Source organism: Solea senegalensis, linkage group LG20 (assembly GCF_019176455.1).
Source record: "Solea senegalensis isolate Sse05_10M linkage group LG20, IFAPA_SoseM_1, whole genome shotgun sequence".
Classification (NCBI taxonomy): domain Eukaryota; kingdom Metazoa; phylum Chordata; class Actinopteri; order Pleuronectiformes; family Soleidae; genus Solea; species Solea senegalensis.
In genome coordinates, this window is record NC_058039.1 from 1,625,722 (window position 1) to 1,650,361 (window position 24,640).

The window sequence follows — 24,640 nt, forward strand, 5'->3', positions numbered from 1 at the left end:
TAACTGTTATTGTTATACCTATATCATATGAACTAAAAGCAAACTATTCATGTCAGAGAAAAGCTCTACAAGAACGTAAAATAATAAAACACCATCATTATTATTACTACTACATTTTAATTATTACATAATCCTTTAAACATCTGATGAATCTTTCTGTTGTTGCCTGATGCAGACGAATCCAGATCCACGTTCTTTATGTTCACATAAACCAGGTCAGTAAATGTCCAGTTTATTAGGAACACCCTGGTGTTGTTATGTGACTTAACATTCACTGATGATTATTTAACACAGACATGAACGATCTGACTGCTACTAATAAACTGGACAGGACTTTAAATAAACTTTAATTACTTACTAATTAATTAATGTGTAGCAATGTTTTCAGTTTAAAAACTGCGAGTAAAACTTGTAATAATCATTATTACAACATGACACATGTACATTTACTAACTAATTGTTATTACTGTTTATTCTATATGTTTATCACAGAACTCAATAATCAAGCCTTCAGTCACTGGAGCAATATTAGATAAACTAGCCTGTGAGACAAGGTTTGGAAGGTTTGAAATGAGGATTTAAACAGTTTTGTGGTGAAATAGTGACAAATATGTTTAAAAAACACACGTTCATACAAACAGTGTAACAGACCCAACAGCTCAGATTTAAGAAAACACGTTTTACAAAAACATTTAAATATATAAGTTTGAATAAAATGATAACGTATTTTCTTTATGTAAGCAGAAAGCTAGCAGCGGGAAGCTAACTAGCATCAGTGTGTAATCTAATGCTACGTTAGCTTTAATGTCGCAGACACCGCAGATAACATTAGCCACTTAGCTTCCATGAGCTAACATGAAGGTTCGAGCGGACCGAGCCGAAGCTTTCACACTGAGTCAATACCGGAACACCGGTCAGAACAGTTTTAATTAAAACGTTTATGTTGTCGTGTAAAAGTCAAAATTACACTGAAGTTAGATTAATAAGTGAATATTTAACTTTCACTCCGAGCGAGCTAATTATGTTGAGTTAGCATGCTAATCAACGTGTGTACACACACAAACACAGACACACACACAAACAAACGCACACGTGAATGAGTGAATGAATGAATGAATGAACACTGTGCCGTTGGTCGACCTAAGGTGACGTCGTGTTTCACGTGAAATGAAATATCATAACACACACTCCAGGTGTTTACATACGTTCAAAACCTCCCGTAAAGCTAACGCTAAAATCAGATATCCCTCCGCCAACCTCGGTCCTTCGCGGAGGCTGCTGTACGGAGGAGGCGGAGGGATACAGGGAGATAGTGATAGCTGCCATACTCAGTCCTCACTGTCGCGTACCCGCTGCTAACAGCTAACAGCTCATGTGTGAGAAGAACAGTTAGTAATTTTTTCTTTTCGAAAAGCGTTGATTAAAAAGTGTAAATTTTAACGAATAAGTTTATTATTTAACATTTGAAGACTACAAACAAGGTAAGCGCGCGCCCGCGTTCACCTTTTATGAGGATATTAGCAGAGATATAGAAGTCACTGGGTTAGCTTGGAAGGCTAGCTTGCTAGCATCGGTAGCTGATTACTTAAATGGCGCAAAGGGGGCGCTAGTCCATGTCGCGTTGCAGTGAAGTTTGTCACTGACTTTGTTCGTGTCATATTTGAATTGGTTCGCACTGTTAGTGTAAATTCAGTGAAACTATTGTATAATAACATTATTATAGTGTTTGTGCGTTCATTAGCTTGTTAGCTGAGCTGGCTAATCTGATTATTAAAGGCAATGACTTGTTCTCTCGTTTATGAAACAGAAATAATGTTTTTCTTCTCATTTAATTATATTTAAATATAAAACAGCAGTCGGCACAGTGAGCTGTTTTCTGTTAATGAAACATTTAAAAATGTTAAATATTTAATATGGTTCTATGTTGAGTTTTGTTTATCAGCTGCAGTAAAACAGCTTTTGATTAAATAATATTTGACTCTCATGTGGAGGATAAAGTAGCAAAAGGTGAAAGATAAAACATTCAAAATAACATGTTTACGGAATACATGTTTACTGAAACAGTTCATGGACTTTTAATATAAATGTTCGTAAACACTGTTTCTTAAAACATGACATAATTGTTAATGGAAACCAGGTCTTAGATGGTCGTTTAAAGTTAAATTCACAGAATCCTGCAGAAACTTTTAATCTGTGTATTGTTTATTTGTATTCTGGTGGTGCACAGCCAGGTCACTGGTGCAGTTGTGTTACTTTCATTCATACTTGCATTCAGGTCTTGATGCCAAAAATCCAATATGTTATTTTTGGAGGACCTAAAATGCTGTGTTGGTTCAGTTTGGTACAGTACAGTACAGTTTGGAATAGTAAAGTTGTGGGTCAGGTTTGTGTTTCCACTGTACCTGTACTTGGTAGGCGGAGTGTGGGCTGGGTGTGGCTCTTGTCAGTCACTTGTCAACCGCATAGTCTCTCTGTGTGTGTGTGTGTGTGTGTGTGTGTGTGTATGTGGGCAACTCCTGGCGTAGCTTAGCTGGTCTAGCTCCACCCTGACTGTACCGTACCACCGTACTCTGGTACATAGATATATATAAAGGCTAGATGTCTTACAGCAGAGTGTCGACCGTCCGCACAAGGTGGCCATCTTGCCACAGTCAACTCGCTTACCCATAACGTGTTGTAGTGGTACATGGACTTTTTAAATAACCATACATGCTCAATTTTCTACCGATTTTCAAACAGTTTGGTTTATTATAAATGTCAGAGATGTAGTTATTATGACACTACATATTTATGAATAATTATAACCATGGGTTTCAAATAACATTAAACAGAACAGAAAGGTGCAATGAATACATACACACACAAGGGATTTATGTTAAATCAGTATATGGGCTACTAAAACTCAGGATACAGAATGGCATGAGATATATGTATACTTTTATAATAGGAATGTCACTAATATAATCCAATCATTTGAAATATTACTAAACATGTAATAATTTAAATGATTTTAATAGGAATATGACTAATATCATCCAATAATTTGAATTATTACTTGTTTAAACTACCTTGTGTGTGTATGTATTAATTGCACCTTTCTGTTCTGTTTAATGTTATTTGAAACCTATGGTTATAATTATTCCGTGTACCACTACAACACATGTTATGGATGAGCGAGCTGACTGTGGCAAGATGGTTGCCCTGTGCGGACGTTCACTCCATTGGCCAGCAGTGTGGACGAGACATCTAGCCTTTATATATATCTTTGCTCTGGTACCCAAGTGAAGAATGGAACGGTTATGGCTGGTTATTTTGGTTATATTCCTAATGGAAACAAATCATTAGGGTCCTCAGTAGGGCGGGATGACATCACACAGAGACTGCTGGTATCCTTCTACAGGTGCTCCATAGAATCCATCTTAACATACTGTCTATGTGTGTGGTTTAGCAGCTCCACAGTAGCCCAGAAAAACGCCTTGCAACGGGTCAACACAGCACAGAAGGCCACCCCTCATTGGATGACCTTCACAGTGCTCGCTGTGCTAAAAGAGCCCAGACCATTGTAAAAGACATTTTCCATCCGGGTCACTCCTTGTTTGAACTGTTGCCATCAGGCAGGCGATACAGGACAATCAAATCAAGAACAAACAGACTTAAAAACAGTTTCTATCCGACAGCAATAACCGCCCTCAATGCCATAAAAAACAATCCTTAAGATAGCACTATACTGCGGGACTGTGCGATAACAATGACAGAATGAATAGTGCTATTTGTGTTTTCCTGTAGTACGGGAAGGATGTGTTGTCTGTTGACTATTCATTTATTTTATTTTTTTTAAATTTAATATTATGCAAAATCAACTTTTTAACCATTTCAATACTTATATTTGGGACTCTGGAGGCCCTACCAGTCGCCAAAGTGTGGAAAAAGAATACTCAGTCATGTTTTCGTGGTCCCCCTTAGTGTAAGTATAGGCCATAAAACACTCGATGTTGAATTCCCTGCGCTTATGACGGCAGCATGCGCATTTCACCGCAAATGTTACCACCCACCAGTAAGTTTACTGCAAGAGTGCAGGCGAGGGAAGAAGAGCGGTATTATGTCAACGCAGAGGGACAAGTGTGCTGTTGGTGGCTGCACAGTGGAGCACAGTGTTTTACACAAACTTCCAGCCTCAGAGGATCAGCTCGCCACTCACCACTGGCGATCAGTGGTGCTGTCCCTAAGTGTTTTTAACTGATTTACAGTTCACCACTGTTCAGCTTGCAAGAACAGTGGCACTCTCGCTGTTTTCCGCGCACGCTGCCATGTTGATATTGTCAGAGAACTAGTGGAGGGAGGGGGAGCGGAATGGAGCGGAGGGAACAGGAGCTGAGCGAGTGAGCGCAGGACAAGGACAAATCAGAAACCTCCTGGAAGAAGTGGATGTGTGTTTGCATACCAAAGCATGTCACTGACATGTTCATTAGGACACCAGGGAACTATTTTAATTAGAGAAATAGGGTATAATATGTCCCCTTTAATATTTTTTATTTATGCACTGACTGTCTGGCACTTTTTTTAATTTCGTTGTATAGGTTACAATGACAATAAAGGACTATACTACACTATAATATACGTACTGTACTCAATCAAACTGGACAGTTTCTCGACTAAAGTGACCCATATCTGAACTCTGCAGTTACACTGGTCACCACTAGGGGGGCACAAACCACAGGGGGTGTTACTACTAACCTGAAAATGATTAATAGGCTGAAATGGAATTGAACTTGGTGACATAATGAATAGACATGAAACCTCAACATGAGTCCACTGGTGTGAGTCCTCTTCCTCTGCTGCACAGGCTGCAGGACAGTCATGTGACCAAAGGTAGTGAACACATGTATTCATGTATGTATATTCATGTGTACTCTGTAGACACAAATTCAAATTCTGATTCATATATGATTTATTTCCACATCTTATTTGATTTGTGCCAGAGATCAAAAGATCAGAGCGGGTTGACATCTGCACTGTGACATTGTGTGAATGCAGACATTTTAGTGTTTTTTTCCTATTAACTAGCATTTAGAGCTGCAACTTATTATTTTCATGATCCATTCATCTGTTGATTATTTATCATCATTTGGTTGATAAAGTATTGATCGGTGTTTGTCAAACCTGGAAATGATGACGATTAATTTAGTAATGTAATGTAATGTAATTGATTATTAATGGATTAATAATCAAATGATGGTTGCAGCCCTAGTAGAAATCATGTGAAACATCACTGGAGTGGACAAAGAGGATGAATGTGTGAACTGAAGAGGAAACACAACATTCCTCCACTTAGATCATTTTACTCACCTTGTAAATCGCAATTCATTTAGTGATGGAATAATAATGGATGAATCTCGTGATGGTCGCTGCTAAACTTAAAAAAAATAAATAAACAGATCAAATCTGGATGTGTCCCTCGTCCATGTCCTTGTGTGTCTCCTCTGCAGGTGGACCATGGAGGTGCAGTGTGACACAGGTGGGGACACTGACCTGACCATGGAGTGTGATGAAGATGAGCCTTCATCACTGCTGTCGTCTTCATCACTGCAGGCTGAGGAAAAGAAAGAGGATGAAGGTAAAGTGTGGATTGATCTGTAAATGATAATACTGTTCGAATCTTTCTTGTGTGTCTGAAAATGTTTGCAATATAATTTACAGGTTAAATAAATTTAAATTGAGAGAAGGAATAACCCTTACTGATCATTAATTGGAGCACCGGAGCACAGTCTGTGCACAGTTGTCTCTATGATTCATTAAATCTTTAAACGGTCACCATATTCTCTCATAGACATCCAACTTATTTTTCACAATGTATGTTATCCTCTCCATTGACATACAGTGGGTATGGAAAGTATTCAGACCCCTTTAAATTTTTCACTCTTTGTTTCATTGCAGCCATTTGCTAAAATCAAAAAAGTTCATTTTATTTCTCATTAATGTACACTCAGCACCACATCTTGACAGAAAAAAACAGAAATCTAGAAATTTTTGCAAATGTATTAAAAAAGAAAAACTGAAACATCACATGGTCATAAGTATTCAGAGCCTTTGCTGTGACACTCATATTTAACTCACATGCTGTCCATTTCTTCTGATTGTCCTTGAGATGGTTCTGCTCCTTCATTGGAGTCCAGCTGTGTTTAATTAAACTGATTGAACTTGATTAGGAAAGGCACACACCTGTCTATATAAGACCTTACAGCTCACAGTGCATGTCAGAGCAAATGAGAATCATGAGGTCGAAGGAACTGCACAAGGAGCTCAGAGACAGAATTGTGGCAAGACACAGATCAGGCCAAGGTTACAAAAAAAAATCTGCAGCACTCAAGGTTCCTAAGAGCACAGTGGCCTCCATAATCCTTAAATGGAAGACGTTTGGGACGATCAGACCTCTTCCTAGACCTGGCTGTCCAGCCAAACTGAGTAATCGTGGGAGAAGAGCCTTGGTGAGAAAGGTAAAGAAGAACCCAAAGATCACTGTGGCTGAGCTCCAGAGATGCAGTAGGGAGATGGGAGAAAGTTCCACAAAGTCCACTATCACTGCAGCCCTCCACCAGTCGGGGCTTTATGACAGAGTGGCCCGACAGAAGCCTCTCCACAGTGCAAGACATATGAAAGCCCGCATAGAGTTTGCCAAAAAACACATGAAGGACTCCCAGACAATGAGAAATAAGATTCTCTGGTCTGATGAGACCAAGATTGCACTTTTTGGTGTTAATTCTAAGCGGTATGTGTGGAGAAAACCAGGCACTGCTCATCACCTGCCCAATACTATCCCAACAGTGAAACATGGTGGTGGCAGCATCATGCTATGGGGGTGTTTTTCAGCTGCAGGGACACGACGACTGGTTGCAATTGAAGGAAAGATGAATGAGGCCAAGTACAGAGATATCCTGGAAGGAAACCTCTTCCAGAGTGCTCAGGATCTCAGACTGGGCCAAAGGTTCACCTTCCAACAAGACAATGACCCTAAGCACACAGCTAAAATAACGAAGGCGTGGCTTCGGAACAACTCTGTGACCATTCTTGACTGGCCCAGCCAGAGCCCTGACCTAAACCAATTGAGCATCTCTGGAGAGACCTGAAAATGTCTGTCCACCAACGTTCACCATCCAACCTGACAGAACTGGAGAGGATGTGCAAGGAAGAATGGCAGAGGATCCCAAAATCCAGGTGTGAAAAACTTGTTGCATCATTCCCAAGAGGACTCATGGCTGTACTAGCTCAAAAGGAGCTTCTACTCAATACTGAGCAAAGGGTCTGAATACTTATGACTTTTTCTTTTTCTGTCAAGATGGGGTGCTGAGTGTACATTAATGAGAAATAAAATGAACTTTTTTGATTTTAGAAAATGGCTGCAATGAAACAAAGTGTGAAAAATTTAAAGGGGTCTGAATACTTTCCGTACCCACTGTATATCGTGCCATAATATTAATCCAAGCACCTATTGTAAGGGCCGAGGTTTTCTTCCAATTGAGAGCTATTAATCGTTTTGCCTGTAGTATAGCAAAGTCAATAAATTTGTATTATCTGGTTCTTAATTTCATATTTGCCGGGTATAGATGTAACAGTATCATTTTTGAGTCTACTGGGATATTTATAGACAAAATGGTCATTATTTTATTAACCACTTTATTAACCAGAATGCATTTATTTTATTGCATTCCCATGTACAGTGTATGAATGTTCCTTGATTTTCTTTACATTTAAAACACATGTCCAGTGTGTTACTGTTATATTTATGCAATTTCACTGGGGTGTTGTAGGTCCTCATCAGCCAGTTATACTGAAGAAGCTTTAAATTTGTGCTGGCTGTTTTTGTTTGAGCCTCCTTACAGACTTTGTTCCACTTGTCGTTTGAAATGTCAACTTGAAGGTCTAACCCCCATGTGTCAAGTTTTGATATTGCTGATTCGCCAGAACCAGACACAAGCCAGTTGTATATTAATGAGGTCAATCCGTTGCTTCTACAATTTTTGATCATAGTTTCTTCTAACGACGATAAAATCTGTATTATTATTGACTGATTCTGTGAAGAAGAAAAAAGCTCTAGTTGTGAATATTTAAAGAAATGCTTCTTCGGAATATTAAACATTAATGATAAGTCCTCAGATGACATTAAAACTCGAACTCGCCCAAATCTGGAATCCAGCATCTAGTGTGCCTGGTTTAAAAGCATTATTGCCCCATATTGGGCTAAATTGTGACAAAGAATTAGATATTATCATATATTTTCTTACTTCATACCATATGTTAACCATATTAAGCATTATAGGATGAGTGGTGTGAGTTCGTAAATGTTTTAAACTGGCTGAGTAAAGATGCAGGTTTAATGGCAACTGGAGGGAGTATGTCTCTATATCCACCCATGATGAAGAGTTTTCTTTGCAAAAATAAAACATTATGGTCCTCAACTGTACTGCCAAATAATACCAGTAAAGGTTAGGACATTTTAACCCCCCAGTATCAAAGAGAAGATATAACAGGGACAGGCGAACTCTAGGACATTTCTTGTTCCGTATAAATTTTGTTATTAGTGATGTTATTCTTGCAAATGTTCCTTCAGGTGGTGCCAAAGGAACATTCTGAAATAATTATAAAAACTTGGGTAAGATGTTCATTTTTAATTTATTTATCCTCCCAATGAGGAAGATAGGAAGAGTCAACCATCTTTCTATAGATTTAAATGTTGAATCCATTATAGTTTCATAGTTGACTGCTTTCTCCAGTGTTGTTGATGGATAAGTGATTAGTGAATCTCCTTCACCCATGGCTCCAACATGCTTCCTCTTCAGGTGCTCATGCAGAGATGTGCTGCCATGCCATGCACATTTAGCACGTAACGCTGTTCTTTGAAGGCGTTAGTGTAAAGTGCTCTCATACTTTGTGCTCTATACAGTTTTCTCTCTGCTAATGTTGTTCTGCTGCCATTTTTTCAAACACTTCCTCTAGAATCACGTGGTGTGGCATTGGTTCGCGTCTTAACTTGGAGAAATAGGGTATAATATGGGACCTTTAATAACCAACGTAATGGTTTATTTTTGGAAGCTTTGTTTTTCTCTCTAAACTGCTGCTGTCTTTCTGTCCTTGACGCACTTGCATTAGTGGTAATCGGGGTTTGCTGTGATGTCACCAGAAAGTTATGCCCGAACAGTATCATGGCTAGCCGGCAATGGAGCTCAAACGTTTGGGAGCGTTTTACCAAAATAAAAAATAAAAATGTGCTATGCAAAATCTGCAAGACATAACTTGCCTTCCATGGCAGTATGACGGCGATGCATGAGCATTTGAAAAGGAAGTATGTTGTGGCTGATTTAATTTCTGACAAAGAGGGACAGTCGTCTCGGTAAGCTAATTGGCTAGTTAGCTGGTAAAATGAATGTCAACAGTGAGCTACTTACTTATAGCTGTAAACGTTAATATTAGCGATGCCGATTTCATTAGCCTTACCACTGCAAATAATCGCTAAAATAATCAGTGACTAGTCGATTATTGAAATAAACGTTTGTGGCAGCCGTACAGTATATTTACAGTGTGTTTACAGTATATGTAGTGTATTTACAGTATATGTAGTGTATTTACAGTTAATTTACAGTATATGTACAGTTCGTTTACAGTATGTGTGCAGTGTATTTACACTACATTTACAGTGCAATTACAGTGTATTTACAGTTAACTTACAGTGTATTTACAGTTCATTTACAGTATATGTACAGTATATTTACACTACATTTACAGTGCAATTACAGTATATTTACAGTTAATTTACAGTATGTTTACAGTGTATTTACACTGTATTTACAGTATATTTACAATGTATTTACAATTCATTTACAGTATATTTACAGTGTATTTACAGTTCATTTATAGCATATTTACAGTGTATTGTGACAGTCCAGAGAAAAAACCTGTGTGCAGTTTCATATCCACATATATCTCCTATATCAGGATATAGAGTCAAATGATATACAAAAGTGTATATATAGAGATTTTTCCTATCATGCAGCCCTACACAGGATTTTACTTGACTTTTTATTGCATTTTTCCATAAAATGTTGATGAGTTTAATGTTTGAACATGAATGAACAGTCATGTCCAGTCAGTATGTGATTGTGACTGTGAAAACTGTGATAGATTCACCACATGCATTTACACGTGCTATTAACATACGTCAAGATCTGATCTCTATCCCATCACGGTCATCCCCTCCTTATGTCACCTCCCCCTCCTCTTCTGTAAAGATTAAGTGTGTCGCCATGGCAACAACAACAACACTAATGTTACCCGCATGTGACGTCACACTGTGAGTCTGTGGCCGTTTCTCAATACTCAAGTTAGCAAGTATGTACTTGCTTACTTGGGAAGTATATACTTGAGAAGTAAGCTGGGAGTATATACTTGCCAAGTACGGGAGTACACAAGTATGTGGTTGTTTCTCAATACTCAAGTATGCAAGTATGTATGTATTGTTCTGCTGTTTGAATGGTGGCTGGCGCCAAGTGCTGCAGCCTCATTAGCGCCACCTACGGTGTTGATAAATGAACATATGAAATACTTTTAATAAATGCATATATATGTTGTTATTATTTTTACATTTTAAATATTTAACTTCATTTATTAATTTATTTCTATTAAAATATACAATATAAATAATATAATGTGGAAAATAGATATATTACAGCATTGTAGAGTAGTATTTATATATATATATATACATATATATATATATATATATATGACGTGTACAAATATATACTACTCTACATAGCTAATATTTACATATTATATTTAAGTACAGATACAATGACCGTGCGACTTTAATATAAATCTAACTTTGAAAGTTGAAATTTAAAAAAAATTTATGATATACAAACTTTCAAACCGTCAGGTCAAAACGTCTCCATTAAAATCAAAATAACACGTCAACAACAAATCTATGGATCACACCGAGCATGTAATGACAGCGACGTCTGAGCCAGCGGATCATTTCATCAGGACAGGCCGAGGTAACGCTGCTCTGTGCCGGGCACAGTGAGCGCCGAACGCCCACAGAGGTGGAGCTGATCACCTCCGACAAACGTCGCTGCCAAACTATAAATACGTCATATCTTCATACACAAACCACATATTTGAATTCTAAAAGACTCGTTTCTCGCCTCAAATGATCTTAAAACTTTGTTCCGGGACACAGAAAAATATTTATTTCAGATTTATATTTCTATTATCTGCTGCTATGCTCCGCCGAAATGTATTCTGGGATACATGGCCATCCCAAGTACGCTTAAGTCACCTCCGATGCATACTTGGTAAACATGGGCGGAGCGAGAACACTTCCGGGTTTGAGAACCGTCCTCGCTGTCTCTACTTGAGAATTGGAACAGCACTTGGACTGAGGCTGATGACGTTTTCACAAGTACGGGAGTACGCAAGTACGCACAAGTACGCACAAGTATGGATATTGAGAAACGGCCTGTGTCTCAACAGGTCTGAAGGTCAGGTCACTAGAGGAGGAGATGGACCAATCACAGACCAGACTCATCTCCATCCCAAAGCAGCTAATGAAGAACTGCAGCGCCCCCACACTGATGGTGACAGAACTACTCTGACATGTCACATTAAACTATATACTGCTGCTCATCTTTAATCCTTTGTGTGTGTGTGTGTGTGTTCAGTCCTCAGCTGTTCCTCTGGGCTTCAGGTTGAACGGTCAGCTGGTCCCTCTGCTGCCTGGAGGTCAGTATACATGAGCTGATCACTCATCTCCTCTCATTCTCGTCATCCTGGGTCCTTGTTGTTGCTTCTGAGGCTGCAGTTTAATATAAACTGTAGAAAATCTCTGTGTTGATCCTGCAGGTGGCGCTGCAGAGTTGAAGCTGTGCTCTCAACCCAGAGGTTCAGTCAGTGGCTTCACTGTCACTGTGACAGGAAGTCACCACATCAACAACACCACAGCTCCGCCCACTGCTGACACTCACTGTCCAGCACCTGAGGCTCAGGCTAACTCCACCCCCATCATCACAGGTACACACCCCCTCCACTGATGCTGTTAAAGGGGACGTATTATACCCTATTTCCCCAATTAAAACAGGTCCCTGGTGTCCTAATGAACATGTCTGTGACATACTTTGGTCAAAATACCATAAGGATGAAGCATCATAGCGGTTCAATAACCCTGCTAAATCCGCCCCTTTCAGAATGCTTGGTTTGTGCATGGTCCCTTTATATGCAAATGAGACACAGGCAAACACACACCCACTTCTTCCAGGGGGTTTCTGATTTGTCGTCTTTACAGCGCTCACTCGCTCAGATCCTGTTGCATTCCCCCCCCCCTCCCTCCACTAGTTCTCTGACAATATCAACATGGCAGCGTGCGTGGAAAACAGCGAGAGTGCCGTCACAGGAAGAGGCGTCCTACATAAGGATCGAGCCGAACACTGTCCAACTGTAAATCAGTTAAAAACACTTAGGGACAGCACCGCTGATCCACCGCTGATCACCAGCAGCGCGTGGCAAGCTGCATAAACTGCCGATGTATGTGACTGTATCAGACTGAGTCTGTGCTCCGGTCATGGAGGACGCACTGAACAAATATTTTTAATTAGGACGTGTCAGAATGGTCAGTTATGAGCTCTATGTGACCTTTTCTTAAAAATGTGTGTGTTTGTACGTCGGTGAAATACGGCCGCAGTCTGATGTGAAGTGGTGTGAACACAAACACACGTCTGCTGACTTTATCCGGCACATTAGCTTCATATATAAAATCCTCTGAGGCTGGAAGTTTGTGTAAAACACTGTGCTCCACTGTGCAGCCACCAACAGCACACTTGTCCCTCCACGTTGACATAATACCGCTCTTCCTCCCTCGCCTGCACTTTCGCAGGGACAAGATGGAGCTAAGGTGGAGCTATGGTGGAGCTCTTGAAGTAAACTCACTGGTGGGTGGTAACATTCGCGGTGAAATGCGCATGCTGCCGTCATAAGCGCAGGGAATTCAACATTGCATGTTTTATCGCCTATACTTACACTAAGGGGGACCACGAAAACATGACTGAGTATTCTTTTTCCACACTTTGGCGACTGGTAGGGCCTCCAGAGTACCAAATAAAAGTATTAAAATGATTAAAAAGTTGATTTTGCATAATATGTCCCCTTTAAATGTCCTGACAGCAAGGTAACGTGTGTGTGTGTGTGTTGCAGGTGTGATCTCTGGGGAAGAAGCTCAGAAGGTTCTCAATCAACATAACCTCAACTTTAAATTCACCCTGCCTCTCGCCAACCTGAAGACCCTGAAGACCCCGCCTCACATACAACATGCCCCACCCACCATAACACAGCTCACTCCCCCAGCTGCATTGAGGACCCTGGCTCCTCCCACCAGTAGCAACCGAACTGCTACTTCTCACAAACTGCAACTCAAAGGTTTGAAGCAGAGACAGAGATTTACTGAGCTGCTCCTGTGGTCACATGACTCACTGTGTGTGTGTGTGTGTGTGTGTCCTCAGGTCAGCAGGAACACGTGTCTCCTCCAAACTGTCTCAACTGTGCATCACACTACAAATTCATCAAGCAGCTGCGAGGATTCATGTGTGTAAGTTTGTGAGGTGTTCAGGATACAGCTGTCATCTGGCCTTCAAAATTACATTTTGATCTTTACATTTTGAAGATGATTGACAGCTTTTTAAAAGCCCAATCCCGTTTATAGCCCGACATTATTCAGATGTGTGCACGCACACAGTCATTTATACAGTTACATTGAAATAAAATTAATCCTCTGTTATCATGGTAACATCTCGGCTTTACTATCTCAGGAGGAGCACTCCTCATCTGCTGCTGATCTGCTGAATCAGTGAGGCGTTCAGGGACCAGAAGCAGCAGTGAGGTTTTTAGGGACCAGAAGCAGTAGTGAGGCGTTCAGGGACCAGAACCAGTAGTGAGGTGTTCAGTGACACGTAACAACAGCAGCAGTGAGTCGTTCAGGGACCAGAAGCAGCAGTAGTGAGGTGTTCAGAGACTAGAAGCAGCAGTAAGGGGTTCAGGGACCAGAAGAAGGAGTGAGGCATTCAGGGACCAAAAGCAGCAGCAGTGAGGGGTTCAGAGACTAGAAGCAGCAGCAGTAAGGGGTTCAGAGACCAGAAGCAGCAGTGAGGCGTTCAGAGACTAGAAGCGGCAGTGAGGCCTTCAGTGACTTGTTCTGTCAGGGAGTAAAACTCCAGTGCTTTGTGTTTTCAGAAAAAAATAGTTTCTCTTCCTCCTCTTTCTGCTTCAGCTGTGCAGTCCTGGCATTGCTCAGAGTCTGGAGAACCTGAAGAAGAAGAGGAGGAGCAGAGAAGAGAAGATGGTGAGTCTGCTGGTCTGTAAACTACTTCCTGTTTGTCTCCGTCTGTCTAAAGTTGTCTTTTCTCTTCAGACGCCTCAGAGGTCGTCTGATGATGTCCTGTCAGACCCTGATAGCCCTGTTCCTGAGCCCGCCGACAGCCCCCTGCGGGAGTGCATGGCTCCTCCCCCTGGCTCCCCTCAGGGTAAACTGGTGATGCTGGTAGAGGATTTTTTCTATGGCTCTGCCCTTGGACGAAGCCCCGCCCACACCAACAGGCTGGGTCCACAGTACAGAGAAGATTTCTGCTGTGTTTTCTGTCCCACGACAATACGCAACAACATCGAGTGAGAGACTATTAACCTTTATTACATCGTTATTACATCTTTACTAATTAATTACATCTTTATCACATCTTTACTACATTTATCACCTCTTTACTACATCTTTATCACATCTTTACTACATTAATTACTAGGGATGCACCGATATGACTATATCCGCCGATACCGATATTCGATATATGTTTTAAAAAAAAGTTTCTGAGATGATAAAAGTTTGTACAGAATGAAAATCACGCAAGCTGAATTTTTGAATGTCTTCCTTTATTTTCAAAACATGTTTTACCTCCAAATAACAAGGTCACATAAGACACAAGTAACCAACTACAAGTAAAGGTTTTTAGAAACCTTTACCACTTGTAGCAAGTGTTGCATAATGCTTTTCACGTACCTTCTATTGACACCCTGAAAAATCGCCCACACTGCTGACATTCTCTCTCCTCAACACACACAAGCACAGTAACACACACTGACCACACACCATCTTGTGCTGCGCTTGCGCCACTGACACTGTCATATGCCCAAACAAATGCCACATGGCCTCCACTTCTCGACACACATACACAAACAGCAATTAGACGGGTATAAACATCGGTTGTTAAAATCGGCGCAGTTTTACTCATTGAACCGATGCCGATATGTTAAAAAATGACGAACATCGGCCGATATCAGTATTAATGGCGATATATCGTGCATCCCTATTAATTACATCTTAATCATATCTTTACTACCTTTATCACATATATTATATCTTTGTTACATCTTTATCAAATCTTAACTACCTTTATCACATCTTTACTACCTTTTTAAAATCTTTATCACATCTTTACTACCTTTATTAAATCTTCATCACATCTTTATCACATCTTTACTACCTTTATTAAACATGTGTCAATCATTAACTGTAGACCAATCAATGCGCATGAAAAGACAATCAATATGACCTGAGGAAGAATTGAGAGCTCTTTTCTTTTCTTCTCTACCTCTCTCTTCCTCTTCTCTTCTTCTCTTTTCTCCCCTCTCCCCATCTTCCTCTCTTCTCTTCATCTTCTCTTTTCTCCTCTCTGCACTGCATGCTCAAAATTTAGTTCACTTATTACAAATTGATCTCTAATTTAGACTAATTTAGAAGAATTTGTTTCTATTTGGGGATATGGAAATGTTTTGTGTTCAGTAGTACAGCAATCACTGGTCTTCCAATTTTGAATTATGGCGTGCTATTTTATTTGATTTTGTTTTTTCTTTTGTTATTTGTCCATGAAAAAATCTTGTTATTCATTTGATTATTAAAGGATCAAAGGTCTCTTCTCTTGTCTTCTCTCCTCTCTTTTTCTCTTCCTCCTCCTCTCGTTCTCTTGTTATTTACTCTTTTCGTTTTTCACAATCATGTGATGTTTTACTGTGGAACATTTTCTGTTAAAAATACTTTAAAGCTTTTTTTTAAAAAAAAAGAGTTTTGTGTTTTTTGATGTAAATGTTTATTTGCAGCGTCTTTGTTTGTTTGTTGTCAGGTTTATGAGTCACACGCTACAACACGACGCTGCCATCAAACCCTCATGTCCTTACTGTTACCGTCGCTTTCTCTCCCCATTCAAACTGCAGTGCCACATTGAGGGCGACCACAGCCGGTGCATGTCCTCAGGTGTGTAACTGACACACACAAACACACACACACACACACACACACACACGCAGATGTTTACAAGCATGTAGCTGAAAAAAGATGTTGGGGTTGGAGGGTCTGTGGAGAAATGCACATTTTATGAATCAATCTCTGGAGGATCTTTGGAGTATCTATATGTAAATACAAATGTATAAAGAGGTTTTTTTCCAAGTGTCTGGAGATATCTTGAGTGGAAACAGCAGGACAATCCACAACAAGTGTTTCTACTTCCTGTATGTTCACGTCAAGGTCCAACCCTCGCCTGAATCCTCTGAAGATTCTCCTGCTGTGATCTGAGGACATGACCTCTGCTCTCTGATTTGGTTTGAGTTTTGACGATGAACTGGTGGAAGAAGCTCAGAGCTGACTTTTCACTTAAAAATTTACTGCAAAGACACAAATAAATGTGAAATGAACGTCGGAACAGCCTGAAAGACAACGCATTTTTCAATTCGGAGGACAGAGTAACAGATGTTGAACAAGGGGGCGGAGCAACAAGTGAGCAAGGAAAATGTTGCTCTTTTCTGTGATTGTAGTTAGCTTAACATTAGCAGCAGGGGATTACTGGTTGTGTTAGTCATGTTGTTAGTCATGTTGTCATGTTAGCAATACAATGCAGCATCAGATCGGATCAGTTAGGTCAGCTATGATGTCATCACTGTTTTTTTTTACAGCCACATGTCAGATCTGTGAGCGCAACTTTGGCTCTGAGCCTCGTTTCCTGTTGCACATGAAGAGGGCGCACAAACCAGGAGAGATGCCGTACGTGTGCCAGGTGAGAAGTCGCTCACATGTTCACCTGTTCACACTGTGTGTGTGAAGACTGACCCCGTGCACCTGTGCCGCAGGTGTGTGACTTCAGGTCTTCCTTCTACTCGGACGTCTGGTCGCACTTTAAGGACGTTCATGCTGACACCAAGTATCTGCTGTGTCACTACTGTCTAATGGTGCTGGTGGATGAGAGCAACTACCAACATCATGTGACCCAACACCAGGTACACACACACACCAGCCGGAGCTTCAGGTTCTGGATGGTGAGTGACGGCAGTGGGCGGAGCTATGCACCATGTTTATTTCTTTTTTGTTCATGTATGTTTATTGTAATTTTTTTTCTTTACACATACACATTAGGAGATAACAGTAATGGGGCCACGAGGGAAATGAACAATAACGACAAAAGCACATATATACATACAGAGTACCATGGGTCAATGTTGACAGTCTGGACATAGTCCAGTATACATGATGTAGAAGCTTGCATTAAATAAGCCCATGTCTGGTACAAACAGAAGATGAATGGACACGCAAGAGAATAGATTCCCATGTCTTCATCATGTCCTCACCATGTCCTCACCATGTCTTCATCATGTCCTTCATGTCTCAGTGACAACAGTGATTAAACGGTGCTATTGTCTTGTGTGTGTTTTTGTTTTCAGAAGAAATACATGTTTGACTGTGACAAGTGTCGCCTTCACTTCCTGTACGCACAACAACGTAACAAACACCAAGAGCTGCACGAGACCTACATCAAACCTGCTCAGCTCACTGGACTCACACCTGGAACCAAGGTGTGTGTGTGTGTGTGTGTGTGTGTGTGTGTGTGTGTGTGTGTGTGTGTATGTGTATCTGTGAGAGTGTGTGCTTGTGTGTATGCGGTCAGTGTATGTTAATGTGCTTGTGTGTGTGTGTGTGGTCAGTGTGTGTTACTGTGCTTGTGTGTGTCTCAGGTCACAGTGAGGACTTACTCTGTGGTGGAAGGAGCTGAAAATGATGAGGTGGTGAAGAAAGTCGTTCCATGCAAGGTAAGTGTGTTTACACGTGGGCGGGGCTAGCCTGTCCAAAAAATAATGTGGTTAAAGGTAAAAAGATGATGTGAAATGGTCAGTCATCAGATTCTTGTTCCAGGTCATAAAAGTTGACTCACCACCACCTACACAGGAAGTGCCAAAGAGGAAAAAAGTGGAGAGCCTGGGCCCCCTGCTGTCCAGCCTCAGGTACAGCAACTCATCACATGACCATTCAACCCCACTCTTTTCAAAATAAAAGTCTAAGTGTCTCTTGATCCATGTTAAAACACAACCCCACTCTTTTCAAAATAAAAGTCTGAGTGTCTCTTGATCCATGCTAAAACACAACCCCACTCTTTTCAAAATAAAAGCCTGAGTGTCTCTTGATCCACGCCAAAACACAACAAGGGTTCTAAATTAACACCTGCCAAATGGGGGTTAAAAATCACCACCGGCGGAGAAAATGCGCCTGGCGGGGGCTTCTGCTCTGTTCATTCATTCTTTTCCTTCTTCTTCTTCTTTGATAGTTTCTGCCAGAAACTATCAAAGAAGGGGGGGAGCTAGGTAAAGTAAATTTAAAAAGTAGCCTAAACTTAAACTAAATGTGGCGGTGGTTGGTTGGACAGGCGTCCGGGGGCAAGAAGAGAGGCAGGGGATGAGATTGAGAATATCAACAACAATGCGTGTGAAACGAAAAAAAATGCCTAATGGCTGACGGGTCGTGAATGGCTTGTGTTTATCACGAAAATGACGTCATGATTTATCATGGCTGCCGCATGAACGCAAAAGAAAAAATCAAAACAAACAAATTTCGTGGTGGGAACTAATCATTTTAGAGTCAAAGCTGTAAAGGACCATGAGAGTGCCCGGAGTGATAAGGAGAGCCTAAGGATTAAATCCGCCAAAACGTTCATATTGAAGAGAGCCTTGCTAGGAGAAGCCTTTTTTTATTAAAAACATCGAGTAGCCTAAGTGAATTAATGTTAAGGTTACTATTTACATGTTCCAGAATCAGTGCATTTAATACGATACAGAGTGACATACATGCTTCTACAGACAGAACTTTACAAAAAGATAATACTATGATATGATAATTAATTTCAAGGTGGACAGGAAGAAGGGCTTGAAGATAGGAGAGACATACACAAATGAATACCAGGCAAAAGATGCGGTAGAGCTCTGAAATTATCTGTATGTGTATGTATTATACTTGGATTGTGTTAATAAAATCAAAAGTGTAAAAATAATTCATTCAGCGGCACTCATCTCTTTTATCTCTCTTATTTTCACTGAAAAAAATTTGGCTAGTGAAAATTCTGATTGACTGGTGATCAAAAAAGTTAATTTAGAACCCTGAACACAACCCCATGTTTTCAAAATAAAAGTCTGTGGTTTTCTCATTATTTGCTTCTTTTCTCTTTCAGTGAGGAGGCTGGTGTCTCTCCTCTCCTCTGTGTCGAGTGTCTCTCGACCGTGCGTGACGTCAGGAATCATTTTCCGTCTTTGGTTCACTGTTCTCTCTGCAGGTTCATCACCTGCTGCTCCACCTCCTACGCCAACCACATGATCAAGTATGTCTGCTCCTCGTCCGTCATGTGTTCACACTGGTTTGAACACATTTAAAGGTGGTGACAGCATCTTTGTTTGTGTCCATGTTTCCACAGTAATCATGTGACCTTCAATGAAAACCAACCGTACCAGAGCATCTTCCTGTCCAACCCTCGGTAAACGGCTGTTACTGTTGCTGTGTCATTAATGTTGGTGAATGATGTGACTTTACCTGTGTGTGTGTGTCAGGTCGTCACACAGGTTGGAGTGTGTGTCGTGTAAACTCAGCACCTACAGAGGAGACGTGATGGCCAATCACCTGACAGAGAGACCTGAGCATCACTGCAGAGTTCACAAAGGTAACACACACACACATATTCATGTACGACGGAGTATTAGGGCCACATTGAGGGAAAAATACATTCACAGACTTCCAAGAATAAAGTCTTAATTTATGAGATTATAATAAAGTCTTAATTTACGAGATTAAAATCGACAGAATAAAGTCTCAATTTACGAGATTAAAATCGAGAGAATAAAGTCTTACTTTACAATATAAAAATCAAGAGAATAAAGTCTTAATTCCCCTCCTGAAAAAAGCCATTTACTTTTCTGATACTTCTGACTGTTGATGCTGATATGCAAAAAGTATCTCCTTGTTTGTGAAACTTATTCTAAAGTAAAATTCCACCAAATGCTCCACAGCTCTCATTTTAACAACTCTCCTCTTCTAAAACAACAAGGTTAGAATATTACCACTTTATTCTGGTAAATTTAGCACTTTATTCTGGTAAATTTACGACTTTAATCTCGTAAATTTACGACTTTAATCTTGTAGATTTAACGACTTTATTCTTGTAAATGTATGACTTAAATCTCGTAAATTTATGACTTTATTCTAGTAAATTTATGATTTTTCTGTGAAACATTTTTTTCTCAATGTGGCCCTAAAAGTCTGTGGTATGTATGAAGTTACAAGTAAATATAACAGTTCTTGACATAAAAGTTTTAGATAAACATTGCCCAGCAGTGGGCAGCAGAGGAGCAAAGATTTCAGAACAATGTAACTGTATTTCAGATTGGAGCATTTACAGAGAACAGCACACACACACCTGTGACAGGTAAACACACACACACACAACCCTGTGACAGGTAAACACACACACACACCTGTGACAGGTAAACACACACACACACACTGTGACAGGTAAAACACACAGACACCTATGACAGGTAAACACACACACACACCTGTGACAGATAAAACACACACACCTGTCACAGGTAAACACACACACACAAACACACCTGTGACAGGTAAACACACACACACCTGTGACAGGTAAAAACACACACCTGTGACACACCCCCTCCCTCCATCACTTCCTTTGTAATTATGAAACAACAAACTGATGTGTCTGACACCTGTGGCCCTGTCCTCTCAGTGTGACATCAGCAGGTGATCTAGGACACAGTGGCTTCGTCCCCATCAACTTGATGTCCTCCAGTAAGATGACGTCCACACAGCTGTCAGTCAAACCCCTCCCCTCCCCCTCCCCCCTCTGCTCTGAGCCGGCAATGACCATCATCATTGTAGGGCCACGCCCACAATCTGATCAGGTGAGGAGGACGTTGCTGCCGCTGATTCTTCTGTGTGCTCGTCAGTGTAACGTGTCTCCTCTGTGTTTTGTGTCTCAGATGTTGGCGTCCTCTCTGTCTGTCTCTCAGCTGGCAGCTGTTCTGTCCTCACTGTGTCACGGCGTCTCTCAGGCATCACACCGCTGTCAGACGGCGTCCGCGGCGATCCTGTCTTGGACCGAGCAGCAGGAGCGTGGGCTGTGTAGCAGGAATTGGCACTGGAAGACGGCGCGGTTGGTCAGCTGGTTGCTGAGGCAGCGAGAGCTGCAGCTCGCTGTCAGTGAAGACGTGCTCCTGCAGGTCGCCACGACGTTCCTGGGACAGGACAGTCAGCTGTCGGAGCGCTACAGGTGGTCAGTGGACTTCATGCTGAGACACGACAGCAGCTGCCTCACACTGCCAATGGACATCAGAGACAAATGCCACACGTTCGTACAGTCCCTGCAGGACCAGGTGAGTGTCAGGCCACCTCCTTTAGAGACATAGTCAGAGAGGGCGGGACCAAGGTGAGCAGTGACGTTGTAGTCGTCCTCGTTTCCTGTTATTTAGCTTCTTATAAAAGCTGTTTGAGGACGTCCTACTCTGTTGCCAGGCAACACCAATAACGTCCCATGTTGTGCTTCTGTGGTCTGTGAGGCTGATTAGGAAGACGAAGCCTGAATTCAGTCACAGTAAAAGGAGGGAATCGAACCCCTGCTAACGCTGTGACTGTGCTGCAGCTCCGCAGCACGCGTCTCCAGCCTCGCTCCATTGGCTGCATGGACGAGTTCTCCATCTTCATTGGTCACAAAGCCTTGGAGGACCAGAACCCCACTGCCTTCCAGCTGTTTGCGTCTCCTGAGGTTGAACCTCTGCTCGATGTCTTCCTGTCCACTCTGTCCGACGGAACGCTGCTCACGCCGCTGCTTTTCTTCAGAAGGACGCCGTCACATGTCCCTGAAGGTTTCCCCAGCAACGTTCTGCTGGAGACTCGGCAGGACGGGTTCTCCGACCAGGAACGCCTGAACATCTGGATCAACAAGGTCAGGACTTCACAATTCCCTCTCACTCTGAGCTTTGAACTGTGGTCACATGACACCTCTCCTGTCTGTGCAGGTGTGGCGCCCCTGTATGGAGGTCTCTGGCCATAGCAGGGAGTCTGTCCTCCTGGTGGACAGTCATCGAGGTCACCTGAACAGTCAGTTCAAGGACGACCTGTCCTCCATCTCCACTGACGTCATGGTCATCCCACCAGGGTGCAGCTGCCGTCTGCAGCCGCTCCACATCTGCGTGACACCCGTCCTGCAAGACTTCCTGCAGGTACGTCCACCTGTCCTCCCCTGTCCTCCCCTGTCCTCACCTGTCCTCACCTGTCCTCAGCTGTCCTCATCTGTCCTCCAGGCTCGCTGGACTCAGCTGGTGTGTCAGGGTGGACTGGACGGTCTGGGTCTGGATCACCTGGCTCTGATGTTCACCTGCTGGCTCAGTGAACTTTGTTCCACTCTCAACTCACAGACTGGCGTCCTGCACAGGTCAAATCAGACTTTTATTTTGAAAAGGTCACTTGTTGACGTGTTTCTTCTTCTGTGGTGTTAATGTGTTTCTCTGTTGCCGTGGAAACTCCTCAGGTCATTCAGCTCAGTGCTGGATTCGCAGGTGAAGGACTGTGTAGAGGCAGTGACGATGATCAAAGACCTTAAAGAAGCTCTGATGCAGACTCTGGAGACACCAGAACCTCAACCAGAACCTCAACCAGAACCTCAACCAGAACATGAACCTGAAGGTCCAGGTCCAGGTCTGCTTCAGACGAAGGAAACGGTAGTTATAGAACAGCCAGGAGGCGGAGCATCACTCAGGTGTGTCAGCTGACCACAGAACAGTGACCCTGAACTGATCACATAATCAATGAAGATCACAGACATTGCTCAGCGTGACATGTGTCAGTGATCAGGTGATCAGACTCTGACCACACCTCCTCAGCTCTGATTGGTCCAAAACAGTAAATTATGAACAGATGTTTTCTCCCTGGAACATGAATTTACTGACTGTACTAACACTGGCCCTGGAACATGAATTTACTGACTGTACTAACACTAGCCCTGGAACATGAATTTACTGGTACTGTAGTAAAATAAACAAACAACATTCAGACTCACTGTCCACTTTATTAGGAACAACTCTGTCACACATACACACACACATTCTCTCACTATCTCTCTAATAACAATAATAATAATCATCATCATAATAATGATAACAGGGCCACACATTGGTGTAGTGGTTAGCACTCTTGCCTTTGGCAGCAAGAAGCCCTGAGTTTGAGACCCAGTTGGAACAAGGGTCTTTCTGCATGGAGGTCACATGTTCTCCCTGCGTGTGCGTGGCTTTTCTCCGGCTTCCTCTAACAACTCGCAACATGGGGATCAGGTAAACTGACCTTGAGAGTGAATGGTTGCGTGTCCCTGTGATGGTGAACTGTCCAGAGTGGTGCCCTCTGACGTGGTGAGAGAAAACTGCAGGAGACGTCTCCACTGCTGCCACAAAATGTAGACAAGACAACATGACCACATCTTATATACAGTCTGTGCATTGTTTTGCAGTTTGTGACATTCAGTCAAATAAAAGACTATTTTTCCACTCCTATATTTTGAGTTTTTTTAAAAAAAATAAAATAAATCTTTAAAGAGTAAATGATGTTGCAGATTAATGGTGATGCCTTGTAATGATGTCATGTTGGGAGAATGAGTTGTCTATGTGAGCAGGAAAGAGAGGCTCCTCCTACTCCTCGGACTCAACAGTTTCAATGCACAGGTACCAGCATTAGCACAAATGCTAAAGTACATAAAACAGTTGCACAGGATGTCACGTTCAAATAACTCAAAGACAACACTGAACAAATCGAATAAACATGTAAATCAACCTCACACCAAACCTTCGTCCAATACTTCTTATTTAGCTAGTGTTAGCCTGTTAGCTAGTGATTTTTCTAAAGACTTTGTCGGTCCAACACTCCAATTAGTAGTTAAAGCAGTGTTTATTGAAATATTCTGATAATTGAGCTTCTTTTCGGTTCACCAACATTTATTTATATGACGTTTTGAAGAAGCTGTATTTATAAGACTAGTTTTAATGCAATTTACTTTTTAATTTCACTTGAGATTAAATGTGAGGAAGAACACTACTTCCACAGAGAGGCTTATGGCAAATACCACTCACATGGAACCAGGCAGTCACGTGACCGCATGCACAATCTCCACATCTCCAACAGAAGCATAGTGAGAACATGGCATAGGAAACAGCAGTGTTCCATTTGGAATGAAAACAGGCAGAA

At 41.6% G+C, this 24,640-nt stretch overlaps 1 protein-coding gene across 4 annotated transcripts; it reads left to right on the forward strand.

Moving 5' to 3' along the window:
• The first annotated feature begins 27 nt into the window (after positions 1-27).
• On the forward strand, positions 28-23,460 carry pogza (pogo transposable element derived with ZNF domain a). Of its 4 annotated transcripts, none has more exons than XM_044052505.1 (25): positions 28-215; positions 5,487-5,614; positions 11,524-11,627; positions 11,712-11,772; positions 11,893-12,060; positions 13,237-13,458; positions 13,542-13,627; positions 14,306-14,377; positions 14,447-14,700; positions 16,206-16,336; positions 17,032-17,132; positions 17,206-17,352; positions 17,794-17,925; positions 18,085-18,159; positions 18,263-18,351; positions 19,569-19,715; positions 19,809-19,868; positions 19,942-20,051; positions 20,771-20,813; positions 21,138-21,312; positions 21,391-21,783; positions 22,050-22,352; positions 22,426-22,629; positions 22,711-22,841; positions 22,938-23,460. In XM_044052505.1, exons 2-25 carry the CDS (start codon positions 5,494-5,496, stop codon positions 23,176-23,178), a joined length of 3,570 nt encoding a protein of 1,189 aa, XP_043908440.1. In that variant the 5' UTR covers positions 28-215; positions 5,487-5,493; the 3' UTR covers positions 23,179-23,460. The 4 variants fall into 4 exon arrangements, with proteins under 4 accessions (XP_043908440.1, XP_043908439.1, XP_043908442.1 ...); XM_044052504.1 differs by lacking the exon at positions 28-215 and adding an exon at positions 1,309-1,481; XM_044052507.1 differs by lacking the exon at positions 28-215 and adding an exon at positions 1,328-1,388.
• Positions 23,461-24,640: the final 1,180 nt, after the last annotated feature.